We start from the raw sequence: 22,172 nt of genomic DNA, 5'->3' as shown, positions 1-22,172 counted from the left end.
GTAATCACCCTGCTTTTTTATTTTATTTTACTTCATTTTCTTTTGAGTTACACATGACAATAGAATATACTGTGACACAATCATAAAAGCATGAAATGTAATTTGTTCTATTTCGGTCCTCAATATTTCCCCTTTCCCCGATCCTTCCCTCTACTGTCTTCCGTAAACCTCACTATCATGTATATCCCCAAGAACCTAATTTTAAAAACCCATAAGCTGATATGAATGATTTTTCTGTTCCATATTTTCTTCCTCTTCCGCCCCCAGTATTCCCAGCCTAATACAGACCAAAAACTTCAGTTCTTGTTAAAGAAAGATGAGGGGTAGTGAGGAAAAGAGAAAAAGCCACAGAGATCTCCCTCATCTTTCTTGCCTCGTGTTTCCACTCTAGGTTCAGGCCTAAAACTGGGGAGGAGGAGACTGACTTGGTGAAGAAAGTCCCCTCTGAAGGGTGACATTGACAGGAGGTCTGAATGAAGGGCAAGGCTCTATTAACATGCTAGAGAACATTTCAATTAATATATTAAGATTTCCCTCTGAAATTTTTCCTTATTTATTTTCCTCTTTGCCTCCAAACAGCTCCTTTAACCCCCTGACCACGCTGTGTTTGAATTTCTGTTTTAGGTTGTGGCCCAGGCAGTGCTGTTCATGTGCATGAACACAGCTGGGATCTTCATCAGTTACCTGTCAGACCGGGCCCAGCGCCAAGCCTTCCTGGAGACACGGAGGTGTGTGGAGGCCAGGCTGCGCCTGGAGACAGAGAACCAAAGACAGGTACCAACTAGAAAGACCCTGTGTCCCAGTTATCACCTCATCCGTTGTAGAGACTTTTTTCCTTCCTCCCAAACAAATCCTAATTTGCAATTGCTCTTTTGAAATTAATGCCATGAAATTCAAGAATCTAAAATAGTTACATGAGACTTACATGTCAAAGTAGATTGATCTTATTCTCTATACTCAATTAATTTGTCCCCAGAAGAAAGTAAGTTACTGTAGTCACAAAGGTATTCTGACACCTTTGACTAACATCTGTGTTTATGACCCAGGTCCTAAACATCATTAAAATCAATATCATCTACCTTATCATCTTCAACTTCCTTCTCTAAAACTATAAATCGTTATTTCAGATAAAGTTTTCCACTGCATAGGAATTTAAATTATATAGTAAACTCTCAGAAAAGGTATTATGCATATCTAATCCCTAATATTTCTCCCTGGATTTCAGAAGAGATGTTGCACAAAAATAAAGTTTATGGACCTGATGCCAATCCCAGAATAAGAGAGGCAGAAGGCTAGGCAGGTTGGATAGGGTGGGGAGGGTGAAAGCAGTGATATCCTATTTGAAGAGGTTGAAATAAAGGAGAGTCTTGGATATCCTGACTGAGTGGATGCTATAGAGACAAAAAGTAGCTTTGGTCTCAAATGATATGTCCCTCCAAAATAAAATTAGCATTCAAAGACTAAAGACTTACTCCTCCAAAAGCTATTTATATATACAAAATCCATGTGTTACCCTTGTTTCTGAAAATAATTGTTAAAGAGGAATAATAGGAATGCATTGGAAACTGGTTTTAGAATCAACAATAGTCTACTAAGTTTATAGGCTCTTGAGAATTCTATGCATAATAGACCTATTAGTTCTACCATACTCAGTTCTTTTTCTTAAAGTTATGTCTTATGCGTACTGTAGCACACTTATTTTAAACTTCATACAATGATGGTTTGAGAAATGGCAAACAAAGGAGCTGTGAAAAGTTTCAACATATTCTTCATGATTAATTTGATTGAATCATCAGGAAAGCCTGCATCTTTGAAGCGAAGTGAGTCCAGGTCTATGTGGCAATGGATGAGGCAGACGGCTTGGGCGCAACTTGATAAAACTCACCTCCCACCAACATATGTTATCTCCAACATACGTTATCAACAGAGGAGACTCCTGAGCTCGCAAATCCTGCAGTGACTTCACAGGACTCCAAATAGGGAATTTTTAAGTTAATGCCTAAAGCAATTAATTATGGAGTCTCATTAATAGCTGTATTATAGTTTCTCTGAATAGCTCTTGGAACAATTTAGAAAAATAATTTCAAGGAAGAAAACACTTTGTATAATAAAATGTGAGTCTCTCCAGGATGGTGTATTATGTTCCTGTGCAAAACAGAGCAGTTGCCCGACTGGCACATCACTCTTTCCATGGGATTCGTGCCAATGCAGAGAATGCTGCCATATTAATAATTTATTCAGCTCTTCTTGATGCTCTCTCACAACAAGAGCTGCATTGTGGGTGAGTTGTCTGAAATGCCTCTTGAATGCAGTGCTTATGAAACATTGGAGACACTGAAGATTGTTGCCTTATCCTAGTCATGAGACTTTTCTTCTTTTCTCATGCTTCAGGTTGGGTGTCTCAGAAGCACTGTGACCTAGCAGTCTAACATGGTGGGGAGGTGTTGCTCTGTCCTTCTAGTAGTTTTTTTTTTTTTTTTTTTTTTTTTTTTTTAAGTTGATAGAAGGAGGAAGAAATAATAACATAGAGGTGAGGTAAAGAGACAATTCATCTGTAGTGTAAAGGCCACTAGAGTTTGTTCCATGGTTCATTTTATTCCCAGTTGGGCCATCTAAGTCACTTGGCCCTCAGTCCTAAGTTCTTCATTTGAAAATGGGCAGTATCTTTCTCTTCAGCATTGTATTTGCTTCAAATGACATAATATGTATATGGCAACATAGAATTATGAGTCAGTCTCATTGTCTTCATGGGTAAAATGCAAGAAAAGGTTTGTCTTTTGGAGGAAGGTTCCTGGTTCAGAGGATTAAGTAAAATCTATTATAGTTTTCTTACAGTCACAAGCTTAGAACTATGATCAACTATTCCTGTCATACTGACCACCCCTAGGTCCCCTAGTATCTAAGATAGCCAGCTCTGTGTCATTCTGTGCTTAAGTTACTTTCCATTGACACCTGATCTCTTCTGAAGGTTTCCATTTTCCCTGAGAACTTCCTCAGTGGTAGATGGGCAGTGCAGTCTAACAGAGAAAACAAAGCTTTTCAAGTATCACTGCCCTGAATTTGAAATCTTTGCTTAGTTGCTATTTTAGTGAGCTTGAGCAAGCTGTGAGTCTTTGTTTCTCTACCCATAGCAAGGGGATAATAATAACCTGCCTGAAAAGTCTCCTTAACAGCTAGAAATATTGTGTGCAATGCCCTTGCAACTTAGAGAAGCATTTCTATTAGCATTATTATGCACAATTATGTATATGATTCAGCCAACATAGCTCAGACCCAAGAGGGCTCATTTGAGAAAATATTCTAATTTGGCTTGTCTTAGTTGAAATAACCTGGAATTATTTCTATGGAGGTGAATCAGAATGGTAGTTCTCCTTAGGTATACAGTAAGTGAACTCATCATTAAGTTTCATCCATTTCTTCCAAAATACCAAGTGCCATTGACAAATTCGTCCTCATTTATCTCTTTTCAGAACTAATTACAACACCATGTCTTAAAAATTCTATACCCTGCTAAAGAAACACTGTAGAGGCCTAAATGACTGCAAATGCTTTCTCCTTGGATAATTGTCCCAAAAAATTCTAGTGGCAATTTTTGTGATTATCAGTATAGCTCATATTATGAGCAGGTAATACTGCACAGAAATGATTGAGAGACTTTTTGAGATTTTTTTCAAGCAATGAATTTATCTCATGGTAGGAAATAGTTAAAGGACTTATTCAACATTGGATTTATTTATTTGGGGTTTGCTGTGCATGGGGAACTGTGCTGGGTACTGGGAACATGATGGCCACTAACAATAAGTTCCTGGGGTCGGGTATCAGATATGAAAGAATACAGACACATCCACAGACACCCATGGCAACAGTGTATGACTCAAACCTAAACTGCCTGATTATAGAAGGTTACCTGGAAGAAACAGCATCTAAACTGACATGTTAATAAAATTCAGATGAACAGCACAGTGATGAATAACCCATACAGGCAAAACACACACAAACGTACCTTGAAGAAAATGAACAGTTTGTTGAGGGAAGTTATGAGTACCCCATTATCTTTCATTCACTTTCTCACCTAGCCAGCCTTTTATCCACGCTGTAGATACAGAAACAAATAAGATTCTCTTTCAACTCTGAATTGGGCCAGGAAGATGAGCATGATCTTAATTACTGGGTGAGAAGGAAGAATGAAATTAGCAAAGCTGCCGATGACAAGATCTGTGATTTGTTGAAGGAGAGCAGTGCGGGTCAGTGGGTTTTCTCTTATCGCCTTCTGCACTTCTTCAATAGAACACTACTACTTTCCATTCAATGAAAAATACATATTTATTGAGTCTCAGCTATGAAGCAGGCATTATTCAAACTACTCTGTACACCAGAGTGAAGAAAATCTATTACAGATCTCCATTACTGCTTGCTACAATGGCTCTCAGTCTTTGCAGACCTATCTGTTAGGGCACACCATGATCCCCTTGAAGAATTCTCAGTGTCTCATTCCTCAACATATGTCATCCAGCAGTGCCTGAAAACCCATGTGGAATTCATGATCATAAATGACTGTGATCATCAATATTTAATGATGGCTACTAATTGTTTTTCCAAATAAAAATCTGCAGGCAGGACATAGAAGGTAAGTGGTCCAAGAACCACTTTTCCTCCTGCCTAATGGTTTCCATCACATAACAAGATGCCTGAGGTCCTGGAAAGCAGGACTTTTCCTTGGAAATCCTAAACTTGCCTGCATAGTTCTTGAGGTCAGAGAACCAACAAATACAAACACCTTTTGCTGTATGTCTCTATGTCTCTTTTAAACTAAGTTTTTAACTCTGCCCCTTGAAGGTGACCCTCAACTTCATAACAACTCACCTCCTTCCTGTAGTAGTTGGCACACTAGCAGGAGCAACTCTAGAATGGGCCTAAAGCCTCCCATGTTGAACTTACTTGGATGCAAGAAGTCGAGCATATATTGACCCTTTCCTTCCAGAAAGCGTGAGCAACTTCCTTCGTCTCCTCCTCTTCCCTCTGCTCCTTCTCTTCCTCCTCCTGATCCTCCCCCTTTCCTTTCTTCTTCCTCCTTCTCCTCCTATTCTTTCTCCTTTTCCTTCTCCTCTTCCTTCTCTCCTTCCTTCCTCCTTCTTCTCTTCTTCCATTTTATCACCAATTGCAACTCTCATGAACATACTAACCATCTCCTACCTGTTCTCTTGGTCTCCAGCTTCTCTCCCTTCGATCTGTTCTCCATCTCACAATTCTGACTGGTTCAGTGCCAGTGCAGGGACTCTTCAGTATTTGCAAGGTTTGTGTGCAAACCACTTCTCTGCTTCCTGGCTGTGGGACCTTAGGCAAGCCTCTCCCCTCTGCAGACCTTGACTTCTGTGGGTACAAGATAAGCACGATGATCATACCTTCCTCCACTGGTTTTGGTGTGGATTAAGAACAAACGTTTCTCAGCCCAACGCAGAGCATGTGCTGTGATGATGACGCTGTCACTTGACACTGCAGGACAGCCCTCCAGTGACCATGTTCAAACCCACCTTTCCTAATCACTCTGTTGTCTGGCCCACTAGTTCACACCAATATTGAACTGAACTTCTATGTAACCCCACAAACCTTACAGGATCCTGGCCCTGTGCCCCCTCCCATGTTCTTCCCCACTCTGTCTCCTCTCACATTGCACCAATGACCCTGAGCACCCTGAAATGCCACCTCATCAGCCTGTGGCTCGTGGTTCTTTCAGCCTGGAAAGTCTGCCTCCCTCCTCACAGGTGTCTGCTCTCCAGCTCCAGCATGGCTGCCTCCCAGGCTTCTTTTCATCTCCAGGTAGAGCACAGTGCCTTTCTCTGCTCCCACCATGCCATGAAATGTGACAGGATGTGTCGTACTTCATGGCATTTACTAATCTGTATTTCTCTCGCTACATTGCCTCTAAAAACTAGTTGAAAGCTGCTACTCCAGCTAATGTATCTGATTCTCCGGTATTTATCTAGCACAGTGGCTGGAAAATAAGAGCTGGTTAATCTTTATTCAACTGTGTTATAGTGAACTCAAACCTGGCCTGCTGGCTTCCCTTTTACCTCCATGTGTGTTGAAGTAACTCTTCTATAGAAGCGTAAAGAGACCTGTGCCCGTGGTGGCCCCACTGAAAACTTGGGACCTGGAGAATTCTCATCCAATTCAGGAGACACCAGGATAGGCTGAGCACACATTTTCAGCAGACCTGCTGGGGAATTTTCCATCTGGAAGCTACATCTTGGAACATCTCTCTTTGGGGAGTTAGATTCTAATTACTGTGATTTTTGTAATCCCATTTCTCCTCCCAAAAGATCCAAATGGCCTATATTTATTTTAAATATTAAAATGAATTAATTGTTTTTCTTCCAGCTTTGAGAATTGCAAAAACCTCCTTATGGTAATCATGGCATTTTGAGGTATCTCAGAAGCTCTAGGGGTACAGGAATAAAGTTTCAGATGATACCATATGTTACAGTAGCAGAAAGATTATTTTTAAATGCAGCAGATGTTTTAGCTGTATTAAAGCAATTCAATTTTACTTAAATATCTTTGTTAGACAATATTGGTGTGAGCTAGTGATTCGGACAATAGATTGAGAAAGCTCTGCTTCTTACTGAGCTCTGAGTTGGTTGTTTTGATTCATGTTGGTGTCTCATAGCATCTAGGAGGATCTTTCATTATTTATTTTCTTCTGTTAAAAGAAAACAATAAATCTGTTTTTATTTGAAATAAAGACAGCAATCATTAAAAATTGGTGTTTCAAAAAAGTATATTTACTTAAAAGGACACTAATTATTTGATTAACCCAGAATAGGATCATTTTAGGTATGTCTCAATGAACTGTAGAAATTTTTTAAACCCAATGTAAAAATGAAGGCATTGTTCTACTGCAGAAATAATAGGCCAATAGCTTTAACTGTATACATCTCATACAGTAAGCAGCATAGCTGTCTTGGCAAATCTTACCTGATTAACAACTTGTATCGGGATTAGTGCTTTTAAAGTTTTTTGTTTCTTCTGATTTTGTTCACATATCAGTGCTACTACATTTTTCACATTTCCTTTTTCAAATCTCCCAGTGACTGGTCTTCCACAGGTCCGGTTTCAGAGGTTGAGTCCATAGTTGGCTGAAGCCATCCCTCTGGTCCCAGGGTAAGGCAGAGTATACTGGCAGAGGAAAGCCACTCACCTCTTGGCAGCCAGGAAGTAGAAGAGTGCTAGCAGTTTGCTATTCATTTATCCATCTTTAAATTACGGATACTGTTAACTAGTAAGGCAGAGCTTTGTCACTAGTTCATTCATTCATCCGTGGAGGAGCATCAAGACTAACATAAAAATGGCAGATCCTCAGAATATCTATTCTTTCTGCTCCAACCAGATGGGTCTTCACATCATATACCCAAAACCTCTTCAGCTCCTACCATCCAGTCACTTTTCTGCTCTTCTCCATCCTTGACATTCCAGGTCATTCACCACACTCAGTCTTAGCTGTTACTAGTATATTCCATAGCCATTATTTTTAATTTATGCTAGACTATCCACTGTTTCCTACACATTCTTCTTAACTTACAGTACTCGTTCCTTTGCTTAGACTTTTCTCCCTACCTGGTATGATCTTCCTTTCATCCCTCAACCTCATCCATTCTTCAAAGCTCTGCTTAAATGTCATCTCCTCCACAAAGACCCTCTCTCATCCTTCCAGCTGTGACCTTCATGAGAGTTTCATTTGTGACTTTCTCAATGGTATTAGTCTCTTCCTATATTTTACTATGCCCTTGTCTTTTTTTGAATCTATCCTATGAATTCTTTGAGATAAGATAAATGTTTAATTTGTATTCTTCACAAAAGCTGTGGTTCCAGAAGATGAAAACAAACTGGGAGCAAAAACAGAGGCAATAGATAGTTAATGACTGCTACTAATTGTATTTCCCCAACATTCTTTTACACAGAAAATATTTGTGAATAAATAGAGTTGGGAAATACTCTCTTCTGGTGGAACAAAGAAAAATTTATAAAATGAATTTCACCATAAGGACATGCTCTTTATTATCCTATGAGCATCTATTCCTCTGTGCTCAATCTCTTTCACAGTTTCATTTCCCTTCCTAGTGTCATTTTCATTCCTTCCAGATTTTTTTTGGGAAAAACATAAAATGTTATTTCGATCACTATCCTTCCCCAATAGAGACTGCTCTGTGGACCTTACCATCCAGTAGAATCTCTTTTGATAACAAAATGTCCTACACCCATGCTGGCCAACAGCCACTAAGTCTTGTGACTACTGAGTAGCACAAGAAATGTGATCAGTGTGACTGAGGAATAACACTTCAATTTTTTAAATTTTCATTAATTTAATCTTAAGTATAAATAGCCACATATTATGACTGGACCCATATTAAACAGCACATCTCTTTAATCTGGGATTTTCTAAGCCAATATATTAGTTTTTATCCATTTATAGGTAACAATAACTATGTCCTGCTCATTTAGGAAAAAAAAAGAAATTTATCCTATATTGGATGGGCTGCCAGAAAATTTTGAAAAAATTTAGAGAAATGATACAGGACTCAGGAAAGATCCAGAACCGGGAATTCAAGAGTCATCAAAAATCCAAGGAGCACTTTGTTCATCTCTCATTCTTCCTCTGGATCTGCTGTGTTCCCCGCTTCCCTCCAGATTAACTCCCTCTGTTACTAAGGCTACATAGTAGAAAATGGCTGTGATACAAAGCCTTGAAAGTTTACTCCTTCTACTCAGATCTAGAAGTATGTCCAGAATGAAAGTTATGCTCTTCAACCAATCTGAAAATACAGGAATTGAAATGTAATTGGCCAGGCTTTGGCTGGGGGCTCCCACGAGACTTGACATGAGAGGCTGCATCTGATACAGGAGCATGGCTGCTGGGGGCCCTTTCCTGACTTTTGGGTGAACAACTCTTACAGAGGAATGGCAAGTGCCCAGCATTGTCTTCCACTCTATCTGAATAGCACAGACTGGGTAGTTTGATGAAGAGTAGAGGCCTGTTTAGCTCAGAATCATGGAAACAGGGAAACCCAATACCACATTACCAGTTTCTGGTGGGAGCCTTCTTGCTGCATCATAACATATCACAGAGTGAGATAGAGCAAGTGTGCCTGCTCATATCTCTCTTCTTCTTCTTATAAAGACACCAGTGTCATCATGGGGCACCACCTTCATGACCTTTGTCAATCTCAGTTGCCTTCCAAAGATCCTCCTTGCAAATATTATTAACCTATGGCTTTGGGTATTCAGTTTCCAACACATGAATTGTTGGAGGACATGTTAAGCCATAGCAGTAGCCCTGATCTTCTAATTACCCAACAACAGCCTCCACTCAAGCTTGATTTCTCTGGCACTTTGTCCTGCCCGCTTCCCTTGAAGTACTCTTTTTCTCTAATTTCCATAGGAAGCTCTTGGTCTTTCTTCCTGTCTTTCAGATCATGTATCTCTCATCTTCCTCCTAACCCTTAAATATCAGCCTTCTTCAAAGGACCTTTCTTTGACCCCTTCTTTTTGGCGCTCTTCTGGTGATTTATCATAACTTCAAACATTGTGTCTGTATCAATATCTCTAGCACCATGTCCTCTTCCAAGCTCCAGGTGCCCATGGCCAACAACCTGCTGCAGCTGCATCAACTTGGGTCACCAGCATGTGAAGCTCAGCCAGTTCATGATCTTCTCATCCTCCCACAGTATTCCTCTTTGTCTATGACATATCCTTGAACTTCATCCATCCACACCAACTGTGGTACTGACTTCTGTCAATACCATCTCTACCACATATGTACTAACTCTTACATGTTTCCTTTCCTAGTAGTGTGGAGTTAAAATAGCTTTCTAACTTTTTAATAACTTTTCTAATCTGTTTTTCACCCATGTGAACTGGACCAGTGACTAGCCTGAGCAACTTAGGGAGACCCTGTGTAGCCCAGTAGTAAAGTGACCTTGGGTTCAATCCCCACTATGAATTATATATATGAAATGATTGACAAATATATATGAAATGATTGACACATATATATGTATATATATATGAGAAATTATTTTCCTTTCTCCCATTTTCTTCATGGTCTATGAAATTGGAAACTCTACATATTAAATTTCCTAGAACTTAATGGGATATAAAGACAAAACCACTGCTCTCTCTCATCTTTTCTCATTCTTCTCCATCTTATTTTGAGATGATACAGTAGGCATCTATTGGTGCTGTTTCTCCATTGAGTAAGATTCATGTGTATCATATGTTCATTTCTGGGCCTTTCCTGAGAAAAAAGTGTGCTCTTGTCCACTCCTCAGGAAGCCCACTGACACAGTGAGCCCCGCAGTGCCTTAGTGCTCTCTGCCTATGACTGTGTCTCAAGCAGAAAGAAGAAAAAGGAAGCCCATGTTCACTCGCTTTCCATGCACCCATCCTCTGTCCAAAATAAAGTGCCTACTGATCCCTGTTTGCATCGCTTATCTATTTATCTACTGGGTCATTGAAGAGGTGAGGTGTGTAAAACCAACAACCCAAAATGCCAGCAGTTATTACTTGTATCAGGAGCATCTTCTTAGTGCACCACACTAATACCCTGGAATTGCGACTGCCCACAGAGCGCAAACCAGTTCCATTTACCTCCCATTACAGCCCATCCAGCCCAACTGGCCTATCATGTCCCGTGCCCCTCCCTCCTGTACTCCAGCACTCCACCCAATCCAGCTAATGTGCCCAGTACTCTGCACCCGTGACTGCTGGCCAGTCCCTGTTTGCCCTCCATCTTCAGTCTCCATCTGTCTCTGCCATCTCTCTGCCCCGGGAGACGGACCTTTATGGATTGCATCAGCAAGCTCATTACCCTGTAGCTTCCACTTGGATTTGGACAATGGGAGGCACTGGACAGAGACTAGAGGGTAGCAAGGCAGAGAGGTCAACGTACTTCTTTTCAGGCCTCCCACACTGCCAGGTGGTGGACTCGCTGTGAGGGCACTTCTCTAACAAAGGCCTCGCTCCTATGAGGCACCCTCACTTATGCACTGTAGGATCTTCCAGGTTCCGAGGGTCTTTCTGGTTACTCACTCTTCAGACTTTGGGATATGTTACCATCCATTATTGATTTTCTTTCTTTTTTTTTTTTTTCTTCTTTCACTATTTTTATTTAATATATTTAAGTTAATGAGTTTAGTTTTAAAGCAGTTTTGGGTTCATAGCATAATCGAATAGCAGGCACCAAGTTCCAATTTACCCCTTTCTCCACAAATGCACAACCTCCCTCACTGTCACATTTTCACTAGTATTTGATGTCAGTCAGCTTGGATTTTGGTCATTCTAATTGATATGTGTCTAAGTTTGATCATCTCTAATTGGTATCTTGTTGATTTGCAGTTCCCTAATGACATATGATGTTTAACATCTTTTCATGTGCTTACTTGCCATCTGTATATCTTCTTTGGAGGGATGTCTGGGCCCATTTTAAGTGATTTTAATGGTCATACAATAGCTGAAGATATTTATGAGATATGTGATAATTTGATAAATGTATTCAGTGTATGATGATCCAGTCAAGGTAATCAGCATTTCAGTCTCCTTAGACATCTGTCATTTCTGTGTTGGGAACCTTCAAACTCCTCCCTTCTAGTTCTTTATAAATATATAATAAATTGTTGTGAACTGTAGTCACCCTACTGTGCTGCAGAACACTAGAACTTACACTTGCCATGAAATTATATTTGGTACCTGTCATCCAACCTTCCTCTCTTTCCCTTCCTCCTTACTTTCCCTACTTCTAGGGACCACACTGTTCTACTCTCTACTTCTATGAGTCAACATTTCTTGATTCTATATGAGTGAAAACACAGTTTTTCTCTCTCACTGTCTAGCTTGTTTCCTTTAACACAATATCTTTTACTTCCATCCACATTGCCACAAATGACAGAAATTCATTCTTTTTTATGGCTGGATAATATTCCATTATCTATATATATAGCATTTACTTTGCCCATTTATCCATCAGTGTATAGCTTCATTTACTTTGTATCTTGGATTTTATGGATAGTGCTTCAATGAACATGGGAGTTCAGGTATCTCTTTGATATACTAATTTCATTTCCTTTGGATATATACTCAGTAGTTGAAGATAGATGAATCATATTATAGTTCTATATTTAGTTTTTAAAGAAATTTTCATATGCCAGGCACAGTGGCTCACTCCTATAATCCCAGCAGCTGAGGTAGGAGGATCATGAGTTCAAAGCCAGCCTCAGCAAAAGCGAGGCACTAAGAAAAGAAACTCAGTGAGACCCTGTCTCTAAATAAAATACAAAATAGGGCTGGGGATATGGCTCAGTGGTTGAGTGCCCCTGAGTTCAATCCCTAGTACCAAACAAAAAAAAAAAAAAAAAAGAAAAAGAAAGAAAGAAAGAAAGAAATCTCCATACTATTTTTCAGAATAGCTACACTAATTTACATTCTCACTAATAGAATGTGGAATTTCCCCTTCCTCTGCATTGACACTTGCATTTGTTATTTTTTATATTTTTGATTATACCTCAGTCTGGTTTTATGTACACTTCCCTGATGGCTAATGATATTGAGCATTTTTTATATGCTTGTTGACCATTTATATATCTTCTTTTGAGAAATGTCTATTTGGATCATTTGTCCATTTAAAAAACTGAATTAGTTGGTTTTCTTAAGTCTTCATTAAACTTTCTTTCATTGTCCCTTTTGAGGTACCAAATAGGTTCTGCCTGGGTCATAAATGACATTCTACTTTGCTCTCTTTGTGTAAGATGTCCTCTTCCATTTTCTGTAAATATTCCTGAGGTAGTTTAGTAAAGTAGAAAGACACTGGGCTAGGAGTCAGGAAATCGATGCTTTGTCCAATATGGTAGCCACGAACCCTATGTGGATACTGACCACCTGTAATGTACCTGGTCTTAAGTACAATGTGCTGTGAGTGTAAAATACACAGAAGACAACAAAAAAGAGGAGGGGGGTGAAAACTAATCTCTCTAAAAACTCTTTGCATACTGATTGCTGTTGATCATTCACTGAAATGATATTTGAAGTATATATGGTTAAGTAGAATATGAAATAAATTTCTACTATTCTTAATTTTTAAATGGAAATGCCATGAATATTTTAGTTCTATGTGTGGCTCACATTGTATTTCTACTGAATAGTACTGGCCTACATGTTTGTCTCTTCTATTTCTGACTTGCTGGTGTGACTGTGAGCAACTTGTTGAACTACTTTGTGTGTGTTTCCTCTTCTCTCAATTAGAAATGAAAATTCCTGCCCTAACCATAGGAGTGTTTTGAGAGACAACATAATGCCTGAAAAAGTGTTATTTCAACTGTAAGAAGCTGCACAAATGTTAGGGCTATTCTTGTGAAAATCTCACCAATCTGGTGCTCAGATGTCCCTTCTTTAAGAAGTCTTCTCTAATGTTTCCAGTCCTAAGTTGTTGTTGTTGTTTGCCTTAGCGCTTAGAGGCTTTTATTTAACAGAGGTCTTTCACCTTCTGCCTTGTGCATGGCTCAGCACCACGGTTCCTTCTGTTTTCCAGTGAACAGTTCCAGTGTTAATGGGCTTTGATTTTCCTGTAACCACCAACCTTACCCGGAGGCCTCGGTTTACTCCACGTGGGAGGGACTCCAACTCTTGCATTCCATCTGGCTGCCTGGTTCTTTGCAATCTTTCCAGCACATTATTTGCATTTTCTGGGATGGTGGAAGGAGTGACAGCTTGAAGAACAATCTTGGATTGGATTCCTAGTTCTAATTCCATCTCTGGTTGACCGTAGGTACATCATTTGAACTCTCCAAACCTTTGATTCTACATCTGTCAAAGATGATAGTCTCTACATCTCAAGCTTACTGGGAGGAAATCAAGCAACATGTAGAAAGTACCTGACCCCTTGCCTGTCACATGAGGGACTCAGTAGGTGGGGGTAGGTCATAGTTCATTCTGGAGCTCCTACACCCCTGGGTCCCTCCTGAGTGTGACAGCAGAGATACTCTGATCCCAGTAACTGCAGTTTTTCTTCTTGTAATTTCTGTGCTTATTCAGATTTGGCATCCTTGAGCAGTGCTAATTTTGAATACTTCCCCTGATTCAAACAGAGGCCATCACCCTGTGCTCATTTGCATACAGTTAACATTTCCAGAGACAGTGGGGAAAGAAGAAATCAATCACCAACACAGCCCTCAGCACCTTTGATCTAGCCTGGAAAAGCTGAGGAGCAGCCAAGGAGTCACATGGGGGCTTTTTATCTCATAAATCTGTGCAGAGAATTTTTGACTAAAGAAATTGGGATTGGAAGCCTAATTCAGCCCAGCAAGAAAATGTCAGAGAGATGGCTGCTCTGTTGCCTCAATACAGCTGAAGGTGCACTTTAAACTAGTAGTAAGACAGAACAGAAGAAAATAAAATATGTATTTTTAAAAGGACCCAGGCCTTTTAGTTTCTTTTAGCTGGATTTGAGTAAGAGTCCATTGAGCACAATTCTGAATCCTTTATTTTACATAAGCCAACTCCAAGTGGATTGACCATGAAAAGGAGGAAATAATTTAAAAGCTCTTTCAGAGTTCTGTTGGTGCAAAACCACCCTAAATTTTTTTTGAATCTTTTACAAATGTCTTGCCCTCTCATTTGAAATCAGTGTTTTTAGAATAATGTTTTTGCTTTTCCACAGCATTCAGCTTATTTTTCTCAGAAATGAAGCTCATTTTCTTTATTCACCCCTCTATCGCCGTTTACACCACACCCAACTAACTTTGGTTAGAGCAATAGCAAACAAGGGGCAAAAGCAGATTTGGAAACACATTACTGCCTTTTGGTAAAGACGGACACAACCGAGGGAGCAGATGGGGGGGTGGCCTGGAAAAGACCAGCAATCTGGGAGCGTCATGCGCCCAGGGCCTCAGCGGCAGAAGCTACTGAATCAGTTACGTGGGCAGCTGCTGCCGTACAGTGTCATGCTGTAAATTATTTATGTAAATCCAAAAGCTACAAGTCGATATTTTAAAAATATGAAAACTACTCTCGATTAGCAGTTGAAATCTACAAGGTTGAGACAGAAGCTGGGAAATCTGCTCTCGAGGCAAAAAGAAACCTGGTGTAGGGTGAGAGCAGCATTTCATTCTCATTTACCAACAAGCATCGATCTTTCCTTCCCCAAATATTTTGTCCCCCCAGTACTTCCTGCCTTCGTGAAGGGCATCACGGTCCCCTCCATCCTCCCTGATGTCCAGTTACGCTCGGGAGCATTCGGTTCCCTTTCTGGTCAGCTTTCAGGTGTCCCCATCTATCTAACCTCCTCCCTGGTCCACCCCTGTCTGGCATCACTGTGACATCTCCTGAATTCCTTGCCGTTTATTCTCCATACTGAAGCCTAAGCCATCCTTCTAAAACCTAAATCTCTGCTGTTCATCTCTGTGACTTTGATACTGAGTTGAATTTTGTGCCCCCAGAATTCACGTCCATTCAAACCTCAGGAAACGGGGTCCTTGCAGATGCGCTCAGGCTCACTCAAGTCAAGATGAACTCATGCTCTCTTGGGATGGGCCTCATCAGCATGACCAATGTCCTAAACAAAAGGACCCAGAAAAGCCAAGAGATGGGAGTGAGAGCACACGAGGAGAGCGCCACGCAGGGACGAGGCGGAGGCGGGAGCAGTGCCCCGGTGGGGACTGCTGGAAGTCAGCAGAAGCCAGGAGAGTGACAGTGCCGTGGGCAGTTTCTCCCTGAGCCTCCACAAAAATCCCACCCCGATGCTATGGTTCGAATGAGGTCTGTCCCCTCTGATACTCCTATTGAAATTGAGCCCTATTATTAGATATCAAGAGGTGGGACCAGGCAGGAGTCCTGAAAGGTGATTAGGGCTCTTCCTTTGTGAATGGAATAGTGGATTACTAAGTAGGTCCGCTACAGAAGCCTGTTGGCTAGGTCTCGCTGCCTTTCACCACGTGCTTCCCTCCTCTACTTGACGGCCACTAGCTGAGGGCCATCACCAGAGGCAGCCCCTTGACTCTGGACCTGAACCAGGCACCAAAATAAACCTCCTTTTATTATAACTTACCCACTCTATGGTACTCTGTAACAGCAACAGAAAATGTACTTAAGACCTTGATTTCAGTCTTCTGATTCCCAGAACTAAAATTCTATTATTTTAAGCCACCAAATTTTATAGTAAGTAACTTGTCAAGACAACACCAGGAAACTAACACGGCTGCCTACTGCCTTTAGAATGCAGTCTGGCCCATTTCTTACCTCTCTCCCCACCTTAGACATTTCCTGGATGGACTGAACCATGGCTAGCTCTTATGCAGCATTTACTGGGTGTGAGCAGCATTCCTCTGCACCCTAATCGATTACTTCATTTAATCCTCAAAGAAACCCTATGAGGTGAAGAGTATCTTTACCTCCATTACATAGATGAGTAAACCAAGAACCAGAGAAGGTCAACAACAGCTAGTAAGTTTCAGAGCTGGTATGCAGACCTGAAAAACCTTGCTCCAAAGCCATAAACCCAGTGTTGTCTCCTCACAACCTGAGCCTCCTCACAGGCCTCCTCGCCCTTGGGAGGGCCCTGGGTCTCTCTTCCTGACTGGAGACCCTCCTCAAGTCTCAAATGACAAGAAGCTCAAGTCATGTTGGTCTCGGCATTAGGAGAACATGTCACCTCATGTTACCAACTATTCAGGGCCAGTACACAACTGTCACAGCAGGACCTTGGTGAATTGATGGGATACACTTAGAGGTGTGGAGAGATCCAGCGAAGTCTTGAATGGAGGGAAATGATGCAGTTCAGTATCCAGCTGGAGGAGGAGACACAGTGGTCTGTGGGATCTCTTCCCAGGAAGGCTTCCCAAAAAAGAACTTGCACCCAGTGCTGTATTCTGTCTGGACAGAGGATACTGGATTTTTCCAGAAGCTCCTTTTGCCTTTCTCAGATGAGGCTTTTATGTTCTTGGATTTTTTCCAACTATTGTAGAAGAGCCATCTCTGCCCTAACCTGCCCACTAAGTTCAGAATAACTACTATCACAAAAGGCCATTTTTTCCCCAACGAAGATAATTCTCCTCCCCAACCAGCTTCAAACTGTCCAAGTTCCATCTCTAACAAGCTTCAGGCACAGCTAGGTCCAGGAATCGTCTGGCACACTTGACTTATTTCTCTTCATTATTCAGGACTCAGCTAAGGCCTGAACCAAAATCTTACACAAATTGACTTTTCTCAGAACCTGCTTCAGAGCTTCCCTGATGGTAGCAATGAATTATCACTGTAAAATTATATTAGAGCATTTCAGAATACACACTGGGTTTACCTGAGTTTGTCTGTCTGAGAAAAAAAAAAAAAAAGAGAGAGAGATTAAAATAGAATTTTTATAGAGTAAACTGGAGTTTGGTAAGTTTGTCACTCTCTGACTTATTCTTAATAATATGTCTTCTATTTCTCTCCTCAACTGCAAGTTCCTCGACCCCCGCAGCATTATGTTTTACCCCTCATAATATCTACACTGGTATTTAAACATTCAGTGACTGTATCAAATGAGTGAAACGATCATTGACTTAAGGAACAATTTCCACAAATCTCCTCCCTCAAATATGTGAATACTATGGATGAATATTGAAGAATCATTTCCCTTCCCTCTTAAGTCAATTTGATGCCAGATTTTGTGGAAGTTTTCATATTCAACAGAAGATGTACCTGTTCATCTGTGTTCTCCATTGACTCTTCTTTCTTCATGCCCATGCAGAGCTTGTCATATAGTAAATGCCTAGTAAGATCTGTTGTTGGTAGTGGTGAGATCAGTATTTATTGGTACTCTCTCTTGGGCATTTGCTTAATGGAGAACTAGCACATTCCACAGAACACACAATCCTTAAGCAGTCAGAGACCATTGATTTTAAATAAGTATAGGCAGAAACAAATTGAGATGTTTGGAACATGGAAAGATAGAAAAATCAAAGGAAATCGGATTGTACTTTATGTTGTGAAGGAGAGCTAGATCTTGTCCATGAAAATAGGAAAGGAGAAAACTAACGAATGCATGACCATTGCATGCATTGTCCAGGTTAGCTTAGCTGAACATGGGCTTTGTGCTTTTCCAGGGGAAGTGGGAAGGGTTTCATTGATAATTGTACTTCTGATGAGCAGAAGATTGACACAAGTCCATAGTTAAACACCAAGTGAAAAGTGATGCTTCCACCCAATAACCACTTAGCTATAAAAGTCGGGTGGAGTGGAGAGAGGTGTGGACACCAGGAGCTCACACCTGACCTGAGTGGTTTCTTCCTGCACTTTGCAGAGATGGAGCCACAAAATGCTGGAGGTTTGCTGCCTCTGATCCAATTCTCTTCTGGAGCACTGGCCTAGACAGTCATGCTTTCTTGCAAGCTGAGATGCAGCAGAAGCAGAATATGCACCTTGGTGTCCTCAATGACCAGAGAGGCAGATCTGGAGCAAGTCGCCTCTCCAAGACTCAGTTCCTTCACCTATGATGTAATTTTAGTAATTCCTACCTCACAGGGGTTAGGGGATGATACAATGGCTAGTACACATGAAAGGAATTTTAATGTTTTAAAATTATTTTTAAGGCCTGTATTCAGGGAAGACAGTCAATGTCCTGATTATGCTACATACTTGAATTTCAACTATTCTTTCAGTCTCCAAATTAGCTTCTCTGGTTTCTATTAAAATATGATGTTCTTGAATAAATGTAAAAAAAAGCTTAGCTCCACACCTAGTTGAAAGATAACATCAGTATTTTTGAAATTTCAGTGGAGAGTATATAAAATATATCTCAGTTAATTTAAAGAGACAGCAGAATCATAACAATTTAATTAGAATTGAGAACTTTCCTGTGTTTGAGCTGATGATCTGAAAGCCTTCCAAAACACAAATTGGGGGGTAGTTCTAGCCAGGTATCTATGGAAACAGTCGCATATTAATACTTAAAATAGGCAATACTTTGTTTATCTCTCCATGTGCAGTCACAGGTTGGGGAGTTCTCTTGGCATCTTCTAACATTTAACAGTCATGACATAGAGTTGCCTGCCCAGAAAAGGACTCCTCTTAAAACTGGTGAAGTTGAGCATCAAGCCCTATCCCCACCCCCGAGGAAGGTCTTGGAGGGTCTGGAGCAAGTCAGCAGTGATGATTTTCATAATTTCCAGTCCCTTGCTCCCTCCAACTTACTCAAGACCCAGGTCAAAAGCTGAATCCAGTGGCCATCTCTGACCCCCTTGGACAGATGGAATATTCTGTCCCACCACACCTTCAGTGTCAGCCTTCACCATGAAAATACCCAAGTGGTTACCTGTCCTCAGACACAGATGGTAGGTCGAAAATTTATGTGTTTGCCATGTCTGTCCAAATATTCTTGGTGAAAGAAATAACTTATAATATGGAATCTTTATCACACCAGAATTTGCAATTACCATAGTTTTTGTGATATCACTTCAGACCCACAAGCACCAACTACTGCATGTATTTTAAGGGATTTTGAAGTTACCATAGTGTGAAAGGCATTCATCAGGATTCAACAAAATGGAGCTAGGACTTGTACCATAGCTAAGAGCAAGTTCAACTAAGTCTATCTGTGACTTCTCACTTCTCACTGTTAGAATTTCACTGCAAACATTTCTGACAGAACTTCAACTGTGTATATATGCAACTTAATTCTTACATAATCAGCAGGGCCAGATTCTGATTTTTAATTCCAGCATTGCACCTCATTAGTTGAATAAACTGGAGTAAAGAATTTAAGTTCATGTACCTCATCTTTCTTATCTATCTAAATTGGAATATTCAACCCACCTCCTTGAATCCCTGTGAGGCCTATTTGAAATAAATGCTAAAGGTATTCCTAACTCAGTGGTTGGCACCATCAGACACTTCTTTTACTCCCCATGACTTTCCTAGTGTCCCAGAATTGGGAGTTCTTGTTTCTACAGAGCTTTTCCTGTGGTTGGGATGCTCTTGCACCTGCATCCCCCACAGGCTGTGTGTTGTTTCAGGACAGCCCTCAGAGCCCTCAGAGACACACACAGAGCTTGGTTTGTATTAGGCAGGATTATTATTTATTGATGGAAATTGAATTGAATAGTTAAATAGAGTCCAATATGCACACTCTTTGGGTATGTAATGGAACGGTAGAGATGTGTGGTGAGACATTTGCAAATACACAGGACTTCAAGGGCATACATAATTTCTGAGGTCCTAATGAATTTTAGAAAGAATTTTTCAGAGTATTGATGAAATTTTAAAATGCGTTCCTTCACCTCTCACCTCTGCCACCATTAAATAGGAGGATGGCATTGTTGTCCACTGGACTTGGAGGAGGCTGAAATGCTCTCGACAGATCAAAGTTCCTTTCCTAGAACCTTTGAACAGCTTTGTTGTGAAAGGCAGAGGCCATCAGGCCACCAACACTGCCATTAGTTCTAGAGTCTGCTGCCTTCTGAATGCACCTGGGCAGAGCATGGGCAACAGATGCCTCTGAGCAGCCACTGAACTCCTGAGTGGACACTGTGGGGCTGCTGACAATGTGCGGACATAACTAAAAGGAAGCCTCCAACTAACCCTTACGTTCTAAACCTTGCAGGAGTACATCTAAGCGCAAAACCCAAATCACATCCAGAATTGCAAAAAATTTGGAGAAATGGAATCCTTTGCCTTCCTGTCCTTTCAGTTCAGGAAGGCATACTTATGGCTTTTTTGCTTTTTGATGGTAACCACCAGGAAGAAGTTTCTTGTTTAACTCGGCGTAGACTAGGCATAGACAAAGGCATAGACTATGTAAAACAAAGCATCCACCTATCTTTATAGTCATTGAATTTGATATTTTCTATTTTAGTCTATTTTATTTTTTCCTGTGTCATATAACCCACTAATTTCATTTTGGGCCCACAAATGTACCAAGAGCCCCAGTTTAAAGCAAGTTATACTATTATATTGTGTGCATGTATTAATAGGCAACAACAAATCCATCAATGTATACAACTATACTGCGCCAATAAATATGTGGGGGAATAAAGCACCACACTAGTTGTGGATGTGTGGTTGGAAATGTGTGGTTGCTTGCCTACCATGCCCACCACACTGTTTTTACGTACAATTCCACTAGATCTCAGCAGTCCCAAGTCTCTGTGGCTAGAGCTGTGAGCAGGTACATAATTCTGATTCTTCAGGATCCAGGGTTCTATGACAAGCAACCCAGAGCAGAACATCCATCCCTCAACCAAGACAGAAGCCAGCAAAAGCCACTGCTCTTCACTATAAGTCAGAGGAAATAGGGGAGGTGAAGAATGCATCAAAGGCCAGTGAACCAAACAAATGAGTGGTCTGCATGAACAGAGTGGCAGCCTTACTTAACAGAGGGACAGCTTTGCAAGCATTTGGTATGCACATCAGTCATCCAGGGCATTCGAACAAGCACAACATTTGCATCAAGTTTTCATATCTGGTTTTGCCATTTGAGGTGTTGGATTTCTTGGACAAATTTCTTCACTTCTAAAACAAAATTCTCATCTATAAAACAAGGTAATAGTGCTCATTGTGTGATGTGTCCTCAAACAATGCATAGTATGTCTTTGGGTTTATGTTTGTTAGTGTAAAATAGGCTTTGTTGCTTCATTGCATAACTGGGAAGATCCAACAAGACAAGCTGTGTGATGACTGTCGCACACAACGAGCACTCAGTGGACATCTGTCCCTTTTCCTAGTCGTGTACCCTCATTGACCTCCCTGGCTTCCCACATCCGTTAATTTGGAGTATCCGTTATCTTTTTCTTTGTAATCAATAATTCCGGAATGCACTGGCTTGATACAGTCACTATTTGTCAAATTCACAATTCTGTGGGCCAGCGGGGGTCTTCATTGGGTCTGACCAGCTCATCTTATCTCCACTGGGTTCTTCCACATGGCTGCTGTCAGTGGCAGATTCTGATGGATGCAGGATGATCTAGGACCACCTCACTCAAACACCTGACATTTGGCAGAGAGTAGAGCAGGACATCCAGTTCTCCACAACAAAGCCTCAGCCTCCAGCAGGCTAGCCAGGTGCATTCACATGGTGGTCTCAGGGGAACTATCACTTCCCACCGCCCGCAGAGGAAATGATAACATGTACGCCTTTTTTGGTGCAGTGAAGCTTC

The 22,172-nt window shown here is 40.9% G+C and overlaps 1 protein-coding gene across 3 annotated transcripts in view; it reads left to right on the top strand.

Annotated features, from left to right (window-relative positions):
• Positions 1 to 22,172, top strand: part of ADCY8 (adenylate cyclase 8) — a 231,036-nt gene that overhangs the window by 50,314 nt on the left and 158,550 nt on the right. For all 3 annotated transcript variants that reach the window (XM_079112343.1, XM_079112342.1, XM_079112341.1), the window contains exon 2: positions 625 to 774. In XM_079112343.1, the coding sequence (XP_078968469.1) occupies positions 625 to 774 (150 nt within the window). The remainder of the gene's footprint in view (positions 1 to 624; positions 775 to 22,172) is intronic.

Source organism: Sciurus vulgaris (assembly GCF_902686455.1).
Source record: "Sciurus vulgaris genome assembly, chromosome: 1".
NCBI lineage: Eukaryota > Metazoa > Chordata > Mammalia > Rodentia > Sciuridae > Sciurus > Sciurus vulgaris.
The sequence above is the reverse complement of the archived record's forward strand: the minus strand, read 5'-3'. Positions and strand labels throughout refer to the sequence as shown.